The following is a 17,564-nucleotide window of genomic DNA, read 5'->3' as shown; positions in this document are numbered from 1 at the left end:
CTTCTCAAAGCATTAAAGCTGCTACAAGTGCCAGAAGGTCACCCAGCTGCTTCAAAGGCTTTTGGCGTATGTTTGCCCCTGCACAGCCAGTTGCTTTACTGGCAAGACAGGAGACTAACAAAAGGAACGAGATGAAGATTGAGTAGAAATACTGACTATGGAGGGGGAGGAATTGAAGAAGTAGCCTGGACAAGGGCGTTGATGCTAAAAAGTGCACCGGACCATACCGTTTGGTACTAAGAACATTCTGAGCACACTTGTCAGGTATTTCCAGTGCAGGGTTTCTTTCTATTCATGGCTTTCTGGCTGTAGTCAGCAGTTATGAATTTTTAAATATGGAAGTATTTTGATACCAGTTTGTGCAGACTCTTGCTTAGGATTTCCTGTTCACAAGCTAGAAAGGTAAAAGTATTGCAATGCTGCCACCCATTGGAAACTACTGGTAGTGCGCACACATTTTTTTCTGGTAAGTGAGGTTAAAGAATGGGGCATTCGTTCTTTTTTTATGATTTCACTACTGAGAAGCATTGATCATTTCCTAAACTACACTTGGGTGCCATCGTTGAGCACCCCGGTCATACTGCATATTTCATAAGTGAACAGCAGCTGACACAACCTCTACATGGCATAAAGTTCAAGATCTTTCTGAAAATTGCAGTGCATATTTACTGTTTATATACACTTGTTTGTAGATTTATTTTTTAAAAAAAATCATAAGTATGGCAGGTACAAAAGTTTAGATGCCCTTTCAATCAGTACTTTATAACACTTTCTTTGGCAGAAACAACAGCTTCCAACCATTTCTTTTAGCCAGTTAACAGTCTTTTTGTTTTTTAAGGTTTTTTTTTTTAATCTTTTCCTTGCAGAACTCTTATAGCTTAGAAATATTCTTAGGTTTCCTTTCATGCACTGTGTATCCGAAGTCTCCCCATATAGTTTCAATAATATTCAAGTTGGGGACAGCGAAGGCCATTCCAAAATCTTTATCTTTCTTTCCCGTAAATTCTTCATGGTTGATTTGAAGGTGTGTTTTGGATTGTTACTTTGCTGAAATATCCAACTTTCTTTCACCTTCAGTTTCTTCACTGACTGAGAAACATTCCTGAAATCCACTGACTGGAGTCTCATGTAAAAGATATCCACTAAAGAATTTTGAGCCCAAGAATTTGCTTTCTTTGTATCCAGAATTGCATCAGATTTTGCTATTCTATATGCTTAGTTACTAAGTACAGTATGTCTTTATTTTACCAGTGTAATTTCAGGCAGGTAGGAAAGCTTACCATTATATCCAGATCTACATGCAATCACCACTATTTTATATTCTAGGATTATGCTAGAAATTACCACTGAATTATAAGAATTGTTGAAAGTTTATTTCATGCTGGAGGAAAGTTGAATACAGAATGTGAATTAAATAGACAGCTTGAACGTACTCTTATGTATGGAACACCATTGTCATACTTATTTGTTTTATAGATAACAATAGTCCAGTTATTTATTTATTTATTTGTGTGTGTGTGTTTTAAGACTGGAGAATTCATTACAATGTACAACTTGCACGTCAAAACCCAAAGTTCTGAAAAGCCCAATGTTGTACAATTTCTTCTTCATGGAGGCACTGGCCATGGTCGTGGGATTGGCGTCCTGCCAGAAAACCACCCGGATATCAAAGAACTAAAGTCGTAAGTAAATAACATTTAAGAGTCTGTCAGTTGGGAAGAACAATGTGGGGAATGAAACACATTGATTTGTTCAGCCTGGCCTTAATGGAGCAGCCTTGGTCAATTTAAGAATCATGCCTTGCAATTTTAATTCCATCCCCAAATTCTTAAAATTCTCAAATTAACATCCGACCATTCTCTGACCAGAGACTAGAATTCTAAGAGTTACACTGGCTTATGAATTCTGGTGTAGACCTTCTATACCATGTCATACTGTAAGAAAATCACTAGCCCAGGAATCGGAATGACCCAGAGTTCAGGATAATTTCCATACAGCAAAATGACAGGATTCAGATATCTCTTTGAGGATGATGCTATTATTTTAGACTTGTGTGATTGTACAAAATATCAACCGTGAACATGCCTGAGTGAATATAACTTACTGGTTTCTGTTCAACATGGGGTCTGCTTTCCTGTTTCAGCCCTTGTGATATAACCTACACTGACCTCTTCCAGTCTGGATGCTGTTGTGTGAATTTCTGCTCCCCGAATGTTCAGTGCTAGATATGCTGTGGGGTTCTGGGACATAACCTCTGGGAAGTGGGCAAGTAGGATAAGATTAGTTCTCCCATTCTGGGGTGGGCTTCTGGTTAGCACAGTGGCTGCAGAGGACAAAAGAGAAAGATGAGTCCAGAGCTGCTTTCTGCTCATGCTACTCTGTGGTAAGTTCTGTTGTACATTACTTGTAAGTAAATATCCCAAGGCTTCTCTCCCTCTTCCTCTCCTTCTCTCTCTCCCCTCCCCTGTGTGTATGTGTGTGTGTGTGTGTGTACATTTGTAATTTGTTGACCTATAATAAAAGGATATCTTATCCACAGTTATATTTGAATTTAAGCACTATGCTTGTTGCGTTAATATGTTAGAGTATATCTCAACATTTAGTTAGTAGGAAATGCCTCCAGATGGGTAATTTGTTAGATGCCAAATAACACATGTTAAGACAATATTGGCTTTCATACAACATCACACTTCTAAAATACCTTGTATTTTAACATTTTAGATCTGAGCCTAACATTCTGGAAATAATAGCATGTAACTCTAGAGCTGTGAAAAATGTTATGGTGCAATCAACATCTGCTAATATTAAAGTTTGTCATACTTATCATCAGGCAGTGATATTACCTGGGATTAGCTGAAATCTAATTTCCCTTTTTAATAGTCTGGTAAACTTTTTTTTTTTTTGAGTATTTAATTTTTTTTTTCTTTCATTTTCAGATTCATGGACACTGTAGACTTGGCAGAAAGTGAGGGTGCAGAAAGAGCTTCTCCAGAGCCTGAAAATTCTTATAGTTTATGTAAGTCTTTAAAAATAAAAATAGAGCATTTTTATATATTTATAGGACAGGAATGAGAAACCTGTGGCTTCTCAATTTTGCTGAGCAACGATTTCTAGCAGTCCTAGCCAGCATGTTCAGCAGTATAAAAGATACTGGGAAATATAATTCAACAACACCTGGAAAACCACAGATTCATATCTTTGTAATGTGGTTAAACCCACTACTGTTTCTTTCCTTAATGCATGGTAAAAGTATTAATAAAAGCTAGAACATTTTGGCAAGAACTGCACTCTACTGTACGTTTATTCACAGCGGAATAGCTTTTAATGTTGTAATGATATATTACTATGAAGTACTAAATGGATTGTGAATTTCTGTGTGGTACTGCTGTCTTGAAAATAAAACAGAATTCCAAGAATGTATGCAAAGCTCTACATTAGTAGAATTTTAAACTTAGAATCACTTATTTCACACTGTGTTACATTCTCTGTAAATCGGAATAGGTAATCCAGATACACAGTATTGCTAATCACATCTGAAAAGAGATCCACAGGATCAGTAATAACATGCATGTTATTAGTTAGAGTTGAACTCTGTTACCTTACAGCGGTACATTTCAGTCTCTCTGTGTTATACTTCTCTTTCTTCATTGTTGTTCATGTAAAACAGTGGTAGAAAAAAGAAAATGAATTTCTCCTTTCCTTGTTTCCAAGTAGGATCCTGTGTAGAGAGATGTCAGCAGTTATCTGTTACAGGTAGGAATTTCACGTTTGGTATTCTGTGTATTTTGGATTCAGAGGGGCATTTCTCTTACAGTAGGATTTCCTGCCTATTTTTCCCTGTGGCTCTGGAATATTTTAGAAAAGCATGGGATGTATATGAAGGAACTGTAATAGGGCAGGATGTGGAGGGAGGGTCTTAGAGGAGAAAAAATACTTTTCTGCTTGGCTAGGAAAACATTTTATCCAAGTTCGTAATATTTGAATAATTTAATGTGTTGCAAATCTTAATGTAAACTTGATCTGATCCACCAACAAAATTGTGAAACAAAGCCTAGTTATCCATCAGTTTTCAAAATTCTTGGATGTGGTGATACTCTGCTAATATATAAAAAACAAAACACATGAACATTTCAAGAGAAATTATAAGTATTTATTTAAATGTGGGATATATCCATATGTTAAAAGAAACAGAAGAGTTTAGAAATTACATAGGAGAATTTATGAACACAAACAAATGTGTAATAGACTGGAAATAAGTTTGTCCAGCCTTAATCCAAGATGTTATTGTTGTTATTGTACATTAACCAATAGTTGAAGAGGGCACATACTATATAGTTTGTCTGGTAAACAGCAAGATATAAACTTAAATATTTAAAATACTAATTAATATGCTATTTAAATGCTATTGAATAAATGAGAAATTGGAGAAAGTAGGACAAATTATCAAATGCTTTTTAACGGATCACTGATGGTGTCCTTCATGCTTGTATTTGTTCATGTTAATCCAAATGCTTTTTATGTTTCCTTGTTTTATAGTGCTAACAGATCACCAGCATTTTGACGTAACTACACTGAACACCATCAGAATGAGCAAGATCCCCCAGCACTATCGCATCAGAGCTAAGCTGCTTAAATTTGAACCTGAGAAACTCCATCAGTCTGTTAAACTTCATTGCCCTCAGTGCAATTCATTGTAGGTGTCCAAGTGACTAGGGGTGTTGGTATAGAGTTGTGGTGCCTTTGCAATTATTGCTTACAGGGTAAAGTAGAATTATATATTTAATCCCCTGCAACTTAACATGTACAATGAGATTAGTCATTTATTTTTATATTCGGTATTTGACTGTTAATGTTTTTCTTTTTATTTATTTATTAAAAAAATTTAAGCTTGCCCAGCAGCCAAAGCTTTCTTGGTGCTTTACAATAAAAAAACACATACTAAAAGACACCATTTGAATAAAAACATATACAGTAAAATCAAAAGGAAAAAAGGAAAACACCATACCCACTAGGTAGTGACAAGGGGGTAATTCAAAATCTAAAACAATATGAATGTTTGTAAGTAAGGGTCCTGCACCCTCCAGTTAAGCTCAGCATGCAGTTTTCTTGGTAATGTTAGTGAAGAAGTTTGCCATTGCCTTTTTCCTAGATGCTTTTGACTTTCTCATCCACCTTACAACCCTGAAATTTCCAGGTCGTCTCCCTTCCAGGCAATAACTTGGCCAGATTCATCTTATTTTTTGACATTAACTGTGGATTGCCAACTTCTAGGTGCATCTGTCTGACCTGGTCTAGCCTCAAAAGCTAAGAAGATTAGGCCTACTTAATACTTGAATGCGATAATACCAGAGAATACCAGGACTGTAGTCCAGACTGGGAAGTAAGGGGGGAAAAAAAAAAATCCAGGTTTTAAATGTTTTGCAAAATCATACTGTCCCAGAAAACTGCGTGGATGAATCCATTGAAGTCATGAAGAGCTGAGTTTCGCTTGAAGGAGACGTTATCTTTGAATATACCTTTAACATTCTTTTGTTTAAAAAATTCACAAATACACACATTTGTGGAAATTCCTATGAGTGATGGTATTTGCAGATTCAGCAATCTGACAGGTGAAGTCTAAATGTGTTCTTCCGTTTTCAACTGGGGGCTAATAAAATGGCAGCCACCTGAAATGGATCTAAGCAGCTGCACAGCTCCCTATTCAGAAAATCCACCAGGTAGAGGGAATTGCTTCTACTTATAGTATTTCTGGGAGCTGTGTAAGGGCAGTGAAATAGCCAGGCAGGGATCCAGCTGTGCAATGGCCCTATCTGGTATCAGGGAATGCTTTATGGATAGAAATAGTGTGGTGTTACTCATTATGCTCAGCATGACGTTAACCAGTCCACTTGTATTAATATACTGTCTCATTAGGTGAGTCTGAACCTTGTATGCTTTATGGAGATTTAGTCCTACTGGTCTTTTTTATGTTTTATATTTATTTTATTTATTTATTTGTCAAATTTACCACCACCTATCTCCCCCCTAAGGAAGAGGGGGCATGTATTCCTTGATACAAGGTAACACATCAAGGTCTTAAAATGCTTCAGCCTATCCAACATGCACGTGGAAATGTTGAGTTATCTGAGTTACAATTTTTCCATATTGTATTTATTGAAGAGTTGTTTTGAGGAGATTTCTGGTGTTCACTTCAAGATGTAATTGTTTCAGGCAAGAAATTCCAGATGGGACTGAACTTGATTCAATTTTACGAGAAGCTTCAGCTACTAGTTCAGAGCCAAACTTGCAAAATACCTTGTTCTGCAAATCTGTTGTGTGGGATACTGAAAACCAGGGACAACGGCACGTAGCTGTTCATTTTGTGGAACACAATGAGCTCCTTCAAAGCCCAGAAGACAGTTTAGTTTTCCTAGAAGGTTAGTTAATTAACTGTATATATTTGATTGCTCATTATAATAATCTCTAATCCTAAAAGTGTTTGCATGTCAGCTGTTACCCTTATATACTTTTAATAAACCAACAAAATTTAAAAAGATAATTGTTCTATACATTAGCAATACACACACACCCTCACACTTTTAGTTTTCAGTAAATGAGCATGCAGGGTCCCCATCTTTTTTTCCGTGTTGTTTTTGGGATATAAACTTTATAGAGATCCTTGAAAATATGGAAAATTGAATATGTCAGATCTCTAAGCTTGTATGTCGATGTCCCTATTGTGTCTCTCTTTCTCTCAGAGTCGTTGGGTACGATATGGGTAGCAGAAAAATCTGATAAATAAAAATAAAACTTTAAGAAAATCTCTTCAACTGTGTCCAAAACTAATGTTGTACAGTGAAACCTTGATATAATGGATCCCTATTTAGCATATTTCAGATGCAATGGACCACATTCTCTACTGACATACCCTCAAAATAACCAACAAGTCCATTGCATCTAAAGTAGTGCAGATGAGGCAGATTAATTTATGTTAATTTTATTACAGCCATGATAATTCATATCATTGGCTTAATTCAATTATACAAATAATATGAATATACCCAGTGCCTTTTTTTTTTGCATAATGGTATTATGCAAATTATATAAACAGCTGTGATTATTTAACAGAGACTTGAGAATATTTAACAGATTTGGGAATAATGGACATCCCCTTCCTCCCCACTGGTCCATTAAAACTAGAATTCAGTATACTTGTGATACTATCCTATGCAGGTAGTCCTTGTTTAGTGAGTACAATTGGACTGGCAACTTGGTTGTAAAGTGAAGTGATCATTAAGTTAAACAGCAACTGTGCTTATAATCTTACTTCAGCTGTCTTTTGTTTTACAGTCCTGTGATAGTTGTAAATGCGACGAATGGTCAGAGTTACTTTTTCATCACTGTTGTAACTGCAAACAGTTGCTAAATGAGGCAGTTGCTGACCGAAGACTAAGGACTACCTGTATATCCTTTCACATCTTCCTTTTTTAATAGTAATTTTATTAAAGAATATAATTGCAACAATAAATCTAACGCAAACTAAAAAAAGATAGAAAAATAAAAAGGTGCAGAGAAGAAAGAAAAAAAGGAAAAAATAGAAATAGAAAAGAAAGAAAAGAAAAGAATATAGTAAAGAAAAATAAAAGAAATATATAAAGAAGCTACTTCCCACCTTCATCACAGCAAGTATAAACAATTTTAGTAACTTATCACCTCCTCTTAAAATACAACAAATGATCTCTTCTTCCCATATCCCATCTTTTATCTATAAAGAAATCCATAAAGCATCAGCATTTCAGTTCTGCTGTCAGCAAAAGTCCATTGAGGGTTACAAAGATAACAACATATCTATTTTAACCTTGATCAAGTAAACCAACTTTATATTCCTGCCTTTTACTTCTAACAATCTTAATCTTTAGTCCATTCAAATAATGTCCTAGAACTTGATTTCTTTTCATTTCTTCATTGTCCCTTCTCATGAGATTCTTCAAAACTTTAACAAGCCTTTTTTTGTAAATCCAGTATAGGAAAATTATCCAGGTTTATTGTTTGTATATCCCTTTTAATTATTAAGACATCAGCTGTTTTTTTGTTTTGTTTTTTTTGTATGTCCAGTGTAATGTCTTTTTCATGTCATTCTTGTAGCCTGTCATTTGTAAATCCACTTTCAACTCAGTCTGTCTTGTCAGGTAAAACCTGTTCCTCTTTCGTAACGTCTTCTAGACACAGTCTCTCCATAGAAGCAGATGTCTTTGTTGACACTATTAAAATTAACTTCTGAGTCCATTGTACAAAAATATTCTTCAGTATGTCCAATGTTAGAATATTTTGCTTCATTCTGTAATTGTAAGTTGAGTTTATGTGTTCTTCTCCTTTAATGTCATCTTCCATCTAGTTCTCTCTAGTGTCCAATTTTTGTAATCGTATCTTACTGTGTTTTTTCAAAAAAATTCAAAACAAAAAATTCCTGCATTTTCCCATGGGAAGGATTCTTTATAATTAATTCAAGAATCTTATTTCAAATTTATCTGGATCCTTAGTCCATTCGTAACTTTCTAAAAGTTTTAATCACCCTTTTGTTGTTTATTCCAAGCAACTTTTTTGAAGTTCTTAAACCTGTAGTTAAAACTTCCATTCACTAAGGATTGAAGGAAGCTCACCCACTGCAGTGAAACTTGTCAATCCAAAGGTTTCTAATAGCTGAAAGGCAGTTGACAAGCAATTTCCAAAAGTGGTTAGACAAGGGAGTATGCAAATCCAGTGTCTTTTCAAAGGCACTGACTGTGGATTGAGCAAGATGGCAATTCCCTTGTCTCCCACAGCTCTAAACCTGCCAGAGACCACTATCTTGTGGTCTTCTCATGAGGAGAAGCTGTCTGGAGTACTTGTGGATGATCTGAAGTCCTCTCCTTGTCTGGAGACGAGTTATCAAAGAGGGTCTTCGGTCCGCCATGGTTGTCAGCTCCACTTTTTGTGGAGCCATCTTCAGCCTGCCATTTCTTCCTCTGGAAGCCATGCCTTCACATATTCCTATAAAATTCTTATTGCTGTAAATAAGAATAAACGCAAAAAGAAAGAAAGGGGAAGTAAAAGATGTGCTCAGATGCAGTTCTTTTTGAGCTGAATCTTTGGGGAAGGAAGGTAATAACAAGAATTAGGACAAGGACCATAAGGATCTGAGGAGGTATTTGCCATGTAACCAGTACAATCAGAAACTTTTAAAACTTTTTTAGTTATATCTATATTGTATATAATTATAAATATATGCAAAATCAGTTATATCTATATTATAAATATTTTTAATTAGAATCTGCATTTTGTTCTCTTTTTTAAAAAAAGTATTCTAGCTGGTTAAAATGTGGGATGCAATGCCTTTCTTACTGCAAGCGTACTTTTCACTTGACCATCCTCTGGATGTCAGTATTTTCACATAGATAAAATTGTATTCATACTTAACAGCAAAGGTCTTGCAATATATTTCTTTTTTTGTAGAAGCATATAAAACCTGACACTTCTGAAGGGCATTTAGGTACAGGCTGGAAGGTCATACCACCTCTGAGGTGTAGATGTATTGGCTTGGGTAGCATTTAGTTGCTTCTGTATTTGACTTTTTATTGTTTTTAATCCTATTTGGCATTGGTTTCTCTGCAACCTGCTCAGAGCTTCCAGCATATAAACTGGAGTAAATAAACATATAAATAAAGGTAATGATCATTAAAAGGAATAGCAACTATCCAAGTAGATTGGTTGCTCAGTTCCCAGTCATTAAGTATGCTGATGGAAGAGAACTTCCTGCTGAAATGTGTCATTCAACTTTTATGACAGCTTTTTAAATGTCATATTTAACATTAACAGAAGTGACTAACATTTGTGGAAAACTCAAGTATGTTGTAGTATAAACAGATCTGATAGGAACACATTATTATATATTGGAAGCTAGACAGGGGAATATGCCCATTTGAATTCTGCTGAAATTTCTAATGCAGCCATTCCCAGGCTGGACACTCTCCAGCAATATTAATTAACTCCCAGAATTCTCAGCAAGAATATATATCCTGTAGCCATTACCATTCAGTTTCTCACAGTGTTCCATATTTCATGAACTTCTAGGAGAGATCATTTGGAATTTGGGGGTTTAAGTCAATTGCACGTAGCACAGTTTCTTTTGTCCATTTCAATATCTGGAAGCTCTGAATTATTCCACTGTGGAGGATTGTAGGTTATGGTTTTGGGTAGGAACATTTTGCACGGTCAGCTGAGAATTTTTATTTTTAAAAAAAGTAACAATCTGAGTTGGGTTCTAAACAAGCAACCTGTATTTTAACATTTGACAAATTTATCTTGAAATGTTTGCAAATCTGGCCTTATATTCTATTTATCATGTGAAATATATGTTTGTTTCCACAAACTACACATGCATTGATGGCCAGGGGTTAATGTGGTAGTCCAGTGAATACAATACTGTTATTTAAATAATCAAGATTTCCTTACTTTTTTTTTTAATAGGAGGTACTCTGAATGAAATCTTGAAGTTCTCTAAAAAATTTAAAGGGATTATACCAGTGACATCCAAAGAAGACTGCCTTGTGCTATTGGACCTTTCAGCTCCATATCTTTGGCAAGGAAACATGCAGTATTATGGGTAAATGCAAACATGTGTAAATTATTATGTTCACGCATATTCAGCTTTGTTCACTTATTCAAGTGTTGATGGTTAAACCTCTGATCTGTAAGTACAAAGTGTTTGGGAAGTTATGAATAAATTGAGCAAATTTTTAGCTATAACAGATAGCTTAGGCTATGTGGTTCTGTTTAATTTATCTATAGTTGAATAAATCGATAATGGAGAAAATCTATCTAGATGGTCACTAAGAGTCAACAGTGACTTGATGACATATAATCAAATGAGCAAATCAAAAGACTGTAGCTTAAACTGTATGTATCATGGTGTTCCACCTATTACAGTCTTGTCATCCAATTTTTGTTAGCCATAGAAAAGGTTATATAATAATTTAGGAATACATATTTAAAAAAAATGATAAAGACAGTGATTTACCCATTTGGGGCTGTAGTCCTTCCAAGTGGCTTAGTGTGACCCACGTGGTAGTCAAACCAATTTTATCTCTACCACGTTGGTAGACTTTCAAAAGGAATTGACTGTTCTAGTGTCATTCACTGAGTGTATACTAGCCAGTATCCCTAACACAATCCAGTCTTTACCTAATAATGTTACCTCTCCTGAATATGAATGTCATGGGTGCCTTTGCTTTGCTAAATCAAGATATGTTGATCACAGCATTCTAGCAATCGACTAAGAAAATTATTCTATTAAAACATGTGGTAAGGTTAGTCTGTAAGATTTATTCATGCTTCAAGTCACTGTTGACTCCTGGTGACTGCCTGGACTAGTCCCTGCAGTTTTCTTGGCAAGGTTTTTCAGAAGTGGTTTGCCATTGCCTGCTTCCTAGGACTGAGAGAGCAGGACTGGCCCATGATCACCCAGTTGGCTTTGTGTCTAAGGCAGGACGAGAACTCACGGTTTTGAGCCTAGTGCCTTAACCACTACACCAAACTGGCTCTCAGATACATCTGGCACTATCCTTATTGTCTTTTCAGCACCAGGCAAAGACACTTTTGTTCTTCCAGGCCTTATAATGTGTTAGTTCTGCTGTAATTCTTAAACTTTTTAATTGCTGCTTTTACTTTCTGTTACTGCTTTAAGGTTCGTCTTGCTGATTTTATTTTGTATTTTTTGTATTCTGTTTTTATAAATGCTGCTAATGAAAATTTTAGTAATTGTTTACACCTATTACTTGTAATTACAATTTTTAATTTTAAACTACTGAGATCATTTTTAATAGGAAATAGTAAAAAAAAAAAAACAATCTACACACACACACACATACACACACACAGAAATGACTTCAGCATGAGGGCACCTGGAAGACCCTCTGAAGACAATCTTAAGGAACATATCAGAATATATGGCAAAAAACATTCCTTTATACTTTTTATCACATTTTTACATGGTATAGTACAAGTTATACTATAAAACAGTTTTATAATTAAGCGACAAAACGAGTGATCAGCAAATAGATTTTTAGTTTAGCAAATAGATTTTTAGGAATACCCTGATGTACAACTCTCTACATGTTCCTTCAAATTGTGTGGCCAAGTGATTTATTTTTGTGGACACTGATTTATAAAAGGCATTAACTAATAATTTCCAGTATTTTGTTTTTAAAAAAAAAACCTAGAAAGCAGCAGGAAATTTCCTGTCAACCAGTATGTCGTTGAGACCAGATTAATCTATATGATTTAAAATGACTTTTTACACTAATGTTTTGTTCCAAATGCTAGGTGCAAGCACTGTTCAGATCCTAAGGCAGTGGCAAGTCTGAGCTGTCTTGCTGCACAGGAAAATCCATCATGGGAACACACTTCTGTAGCACAAGGTTACATGATGTTTTTCTGCTATTCAATAATACTGTACTTTCATTCAGCACGTTACGTGGAACTTAAAGTAGCCAAATTATTTCAGTGTGGAAGGAAGTGCCTAAATCTGTCTTGCTCATAAGGTGAATTATATGATAGATTCTACAAGGTGGTTAAGTTGAACATATAGAACATCTACAAGTGAAAAAAGGAGAAGACATCTTTAGCTAAACTAAATAATATGATACAAATAAAGCAAGTATGGGACAGGAAATATAAACATGCAGCATTTTATATTTTAAAATGTTTATTCCAGTAGTATTTAGATGGGGCTTATATAGTCCAGAGAGAAATACGAAGTAGATATAACCCAAAACAGAGTCAGTGATTTGCAAATAATTACATTATTCTGTCAAAATCAGTGAATAGGCTTGTGAAAGCTTATCGGCTAAGTCTTTATAGCACATGCTTTTGTGCATTACATTCCAATGTGCATTATACTTGCTAGACTTTAAAGCACCAGGTTTTATGCAACATGTATCACACCTTCCATTCTGGAAAGCAGAAATAGTTTTTCTTGATTACATTGCTGATGGAAACTTTTAAATCCCAAAGAGTGGGAAATGCAGAAATGATAGGACAAAATACTGACCCTTCCAGATACCTCAATAAATGTGAGCTTTAACCAACAATACAACCCTTGCCTATCTATGCATTTGCTTTTATCACTTGCAGGCATTGCGTCCTGGCAAGGAATGTATTACAAATTTTCATCTGTCAGTTTTTCTTCTATCAGTTGTAATTTTTGCATAGACAATAAAAGTGAAACTAGAAATGTAAGCGCAGATGAGTAATCTCAATTCCTTAGGCAACATTCATTGTCCATGAAAGTGTTTTGACGCAGTTATTTATTGGATGCGTAATGTCATAAATTTACTTTTCCATAGAAGTAGGTAGTTTTTTTTTCTTTTTTTCATTTCCTCTTTCTTCCACAATTAACAATAAGACTGCCATGGCCCACCCACAACTGACATGCAGCACCCAGCACTCTATAATTCTACTGCTAATTGCAACAAAATGGGAAAATTTTGGTAGTATGCTACTTTATCTTGTTTTCAAAATCAAGGGTAGAAATGGAGGTGTAATAGGCTGTGAGAATAACGTTGAGGAACCAAAAAAAGAGCTGCAACTACGACAGTGGTCATATAAGAAGAATCTGAGTCCAAAGCAGGAATGTAATTTGAGAAAGCATGTCAGACTTGATCTTCCCTAGTTCTCTTGAACGTAAAGGCAAGAAGGGGAGAGGCACATTCAGACTTGCACAATTCTGTTACTGTAACATTATAATAAAAGTATTAGCATTCATAACTTTTGTTTCCTGGCCTGGACTACCTAGAAGGGCTGACAGGAGGAAGGAGTTCTCTGAGATATCCTGCACCTATTCCTACCCATAAAGCCACCCCCAAATGGCCTGAAACCAGCCCTTTAAGAAGGTGATTTAGGCTGGTTTGGATACAATTAAAGATGGGAAAGGAAATGGAGGATGTTTAACTCCCATTCCCATTGTTAACTTTGAACCCAAAATAAAACATTACACCAAAAATAATTGGCTTTGCCTTTTTAGTGACATGACCATGTCCCCAGATGGCTTCTTGCAGCCCTCTGAAAGGTTGAGAAACTGAATTGCAGCCCCAGCTCTTCAAATGTTGCTTATTTTGAGATAAGGCTTGATGTTGGTTCAAGTGAAAGTGTAATGAGAAGAACTCTACAAACAGCAGTATATTGGACAGCATTGCTGTAACAGAAATTTCCTTGGAGTACATACTGAGACTCTTCCCATGACCCAAGTTTGATCCCAGCGGAAGCTGGATTCTCAGGTAGCCAGCTCAGGTCAACTCAGCCTTCCATCCTTCTGAGGTTGATAAAATGAGTACCCAGCTTGCTGGGGAAGGTGACAACTGGGGAAGGCCATGGCAAACCACCCCGCTCACCCCACTCTATAGTCTGCCAAGAAAATGTCGCGAAAGCAGCAACATCCCTCCAAAGGGTCAGACATGACTCAGTGCTTGCACAGGGAACCATTCACCTTTTCATATAGTCAGTCCACCCTTAGACCAGCAAGAAAAGTCTTGTGAGAAACAGAAACAATTATAGATGTTCCAAAATTCATATCAAGATTGAGATCGATCGAGAATCAAGAGAAAACAACCTTCCATAACCTGGGCTCCCCCATGTGATGGATTTCAATTCCCATAATCTACCAACAGGTTAAAATTCAATACATCTGGAGAACTTCAAGGAAAGAAAAGCTGTGCTAAAGCAAACATTTTAAAAATAGCCTATCCACTGTGGATTATTTAGTGGTGTACTTTTATCTAACTTCCCCCACCCCAAAATATAAGAAATTCAACTGCAATATATTTCATTGGATACTGCATTAGGAATTGTGCAAAATATTATGCAAAATAGTTAGTAGAATATCCTGAATCCTTCAGGGGATTTCTGCAGGAAGCCTTTCTTCTGAAAAATCTATAGCATTTTCCCCACTGCCTTGATTAGGAATAATGCTGGGAAAACAAAATGATTCTATAACAATGGCAACAAGGTTTAATATGCCGAAATAAGAAAGCTGTTGAAGTATTTCTTTAGCCTTACACTAAATTTAAAATCACTATGTTAGCTGCCTTCTAGTGCATAAATGCTTTTGAGCACCTTTCAGTGCAATATCAATCATGTTTGGTGAAGGTGTTACAAAGAAATGAGTTGGCTCTGTTTCAGTGAGCAAGCAGAAATATTGAGATCAATTATGCTATGTTTGTATTCTAGACACCCAGGATGTCTGTGTATGTTTGTCCACAAGAGCATTGTAGTTGGGATATCCTTGTTCAACCTTTCTATAGATTTCAACCGATAGCCTTAGACTTCATGAGACTTTTAAAAAATAATTAATTAATAAATACTAATAATAAATATTATTATTGCTACTCTTGCCTTGAGTAATTTTTAAATAGAGTTTTTGGTCTGCTTCTGCTTAGTGTTAGGAATTGTACCTCTCCAATATGTCTTTGTGATGAAGTTTACATTGGATGATGGAACAGGAAGATTGGACGTATTTCTACTGGACAGTGTAAGAGACTAGATTGTTGTACTCTTGACTTAAGTGGATTAAATCTAAAGTTATATTTGGCCAACGCTATTTTTGTAGCAAAGTGAAGTTAGCAAGCACTACATAATAATTTAAAGAAGCATTGGTCAATTCCATGTATAGTTGGTTGAAAAATAACCATATCCAAATGCCTTCGTAAATATGGCAGGAAGGGTACATGAATTGGAGTTGGCATCAACCTTTTTTACTTATTTTCCAATCCTTCTGGAACATCCTTCTGGATTTGTTTCTATTTTAAATGTATCCTTAAATCACTGGAACACTTTTGTAAATAAACAATTTCTTTAATAAAAGGTTTTTATTAAAACACGAAATTATTTTCTATTTTGTTACTTTTAAGTTCTCATTCCAAAATGAAATCCTTGGGAGGGGAAAAAACAGGCAATTTAATAATATCAACATTATTTTTCTTGCTTCTTCCAGAAAAAATTCTTCCAAATTCCAGCTTCTGAAGTCTTAATCAATAATATATTTCAAGAGAGTATGGAGAGGATCATGAATAGACTTTGTCCTGCAGGCAAAACCCTAGGTAAGGAATTTACATGGATGAAGCTGTGCAGATGTTACTCTTATTATGCACATTTTATTATTCATTTATCTGTTATATTTGTCTGTTATGTCTATGTTTTATACTGCAATTTGTCCTAATCCTAAGGTTAGAAAAATGAAAAATGAATTAATTTACATATTTTCTAATTGTACAATAAGTCCCTTTAGTTACATTCTGTAAAAACAGACTTCCAATGCTAAACATTTCATTGACGATAACTCACCCGTAGGCTCATATCTAATCAGTAGATTAGTTGAATTTTGTCCATGAGAATATAATTGACATCTTTCTGATTAATAACATCCTAAAAGGGCTCTGGTTGCAGGTTTATGTTTTTGGTCAGAATGCAGGTTAAATGGGGTTCTAGGTGTCTACTAGAACTGCAAAAGAGGCTTGAAAGTTGTAGGTTGAGGTACAAAAGAAGGAAGGTGTTGAACTATCTCTCACAGTATCTGTCCAGCCGATTCAGTCTGGCAGGGTTGGTGCACTCCAGGTTCCTTCAATTAAGCAATGTCATCTAATGTTATCTGTTGGGACCCTGGAAGAGTGCCTTCTCTGTTGCAGTGCCTGCCCTCTGGAATGAGGTTCCCCCCAAGATCCAAATGGCCCCCACCCTGCTGTTTTGAAAGGCCTTGAAGACCTGTTTCTTTGCCTAGGCCTTTGGCATGGATGACTGAAGCTTCCTTTTAACTTAGGTTGTTTTCTTTTGTTTCTACCTGGTTTGCTATTCTTCCATCCCTACTGTTTTTGGTTTTTAATTGTCATGTTTTTCATGTTTTAAATCATTTGTAAACCATCCAAAGTCGCTGGGAGTCAGGCAGCCTATAAATTTAATAAATAATAATAACTTGGTTATTAGTAGTTGCAGGAGAAGAAACAGCCACAAAACGGAGTATTCTAATGGAATGTTTGGAATGGGGAAACATGAAGTGAATAGAGAAAAATGTGTTTGGATGAAATAAGACAGCAGGGGAAAATTGGAAGAAAACAATCCAGCACCAGATATGTTGCAGTCATATTCTTAGGTATTATTTCTGAGCAAGCAAAATACAGCAGCACCGGCTAGAATTCTCTAATCTAGAGTAACAGAGGCACAAGGGGCTCCATACAGAGAACAGATTTTGCCTATCTCTGACAAGATGAGCAAAGGAGTCAATGTAACCTCTTTTCTACACTAGGGAGGTACTGCTTCTAACTTCTGAAGAATGAGAATGTAGAACCTTAATATGAAGATTAAGTCTTTCAGGTACTCCAGCTAAGATCATAGCCAGGATGTTGAACTGCATCTAAAACGTAATTGGAAGATACAACAAATGTATAAATGCAGGCATTAGCTGTCAAACAGTTGGACTGAATAAAAAATATGACTACATCTAAAGCCTCTCTTTAGTTGCAGGCATTTATATCTGAAAAAGAAAGTATCAGTTGAAAAGG

The 17,564-nt window shown here is 35.7% G+C and overlaps 1 protein-coding gene across 2 annotated transcripts in view; it reads left to right on the top strand.

Moving 5' to 3' along the window:
- The window catches only part of POT1 (protection of telomeres 1), a 107,785-nt gene that overhangs the window by 47,127 nt on the left and 43,094 nt on the right, over positions 1-17,564 (top strand). For both annotated transcript variants that reach the window (XM_063309574.1, XM_063309573.1), the window contains exons 10-18: positions 1,528-1,682; positions 2,937-3,016; positions 3,712-3,753; positions 4,537-4,693; positions 6,211-6,416; positions 10,486-10,621; positions 12,340-12,434; positions 15,450-15,541; positions 16,004-16,109. In XM_063309574.1, coding sequence (XP_063165644.1) covers positions 1,528-1,682; positions 2,937-3,016; positions 3,712-3,753; positions 4,537-4,693; positions 6,211-6,416; positions 10,486-10,621; positions 12,340-12,434; positions 15,450-15,541; positions 16,004-16,109 — 1,069 coding nt within the window. The remainder of the gene's footprint in view (positions 1-1,527; positions 1,683-2,936; positions 3,017-3,711; positions 3,754-4,536; positions 4,694-6,210; positions 6,417-10,485; positions 10,622-12,339; positions 12,435-15,449; positions 15,542-16,003; positions 16,110-17,564) is intronic.

Source organism: Candoia aspera, chromosome 7 (genome assembly GCF_035149785.1).
Source record: "Candoia aspera isolate rCanAsp1 chromosome 7, rCanAsp1.hap2, whole genome shotgun sequence".
Taxonomy (NCBI): Eukaryota; Metazoa; Chordata; class Lepidosauria; order Squamata; family Boidae; genus Candoia; species Candoia aspera.
This window is presented reverse-complemented; position numbering and strand designations above follow the sequence as displayed.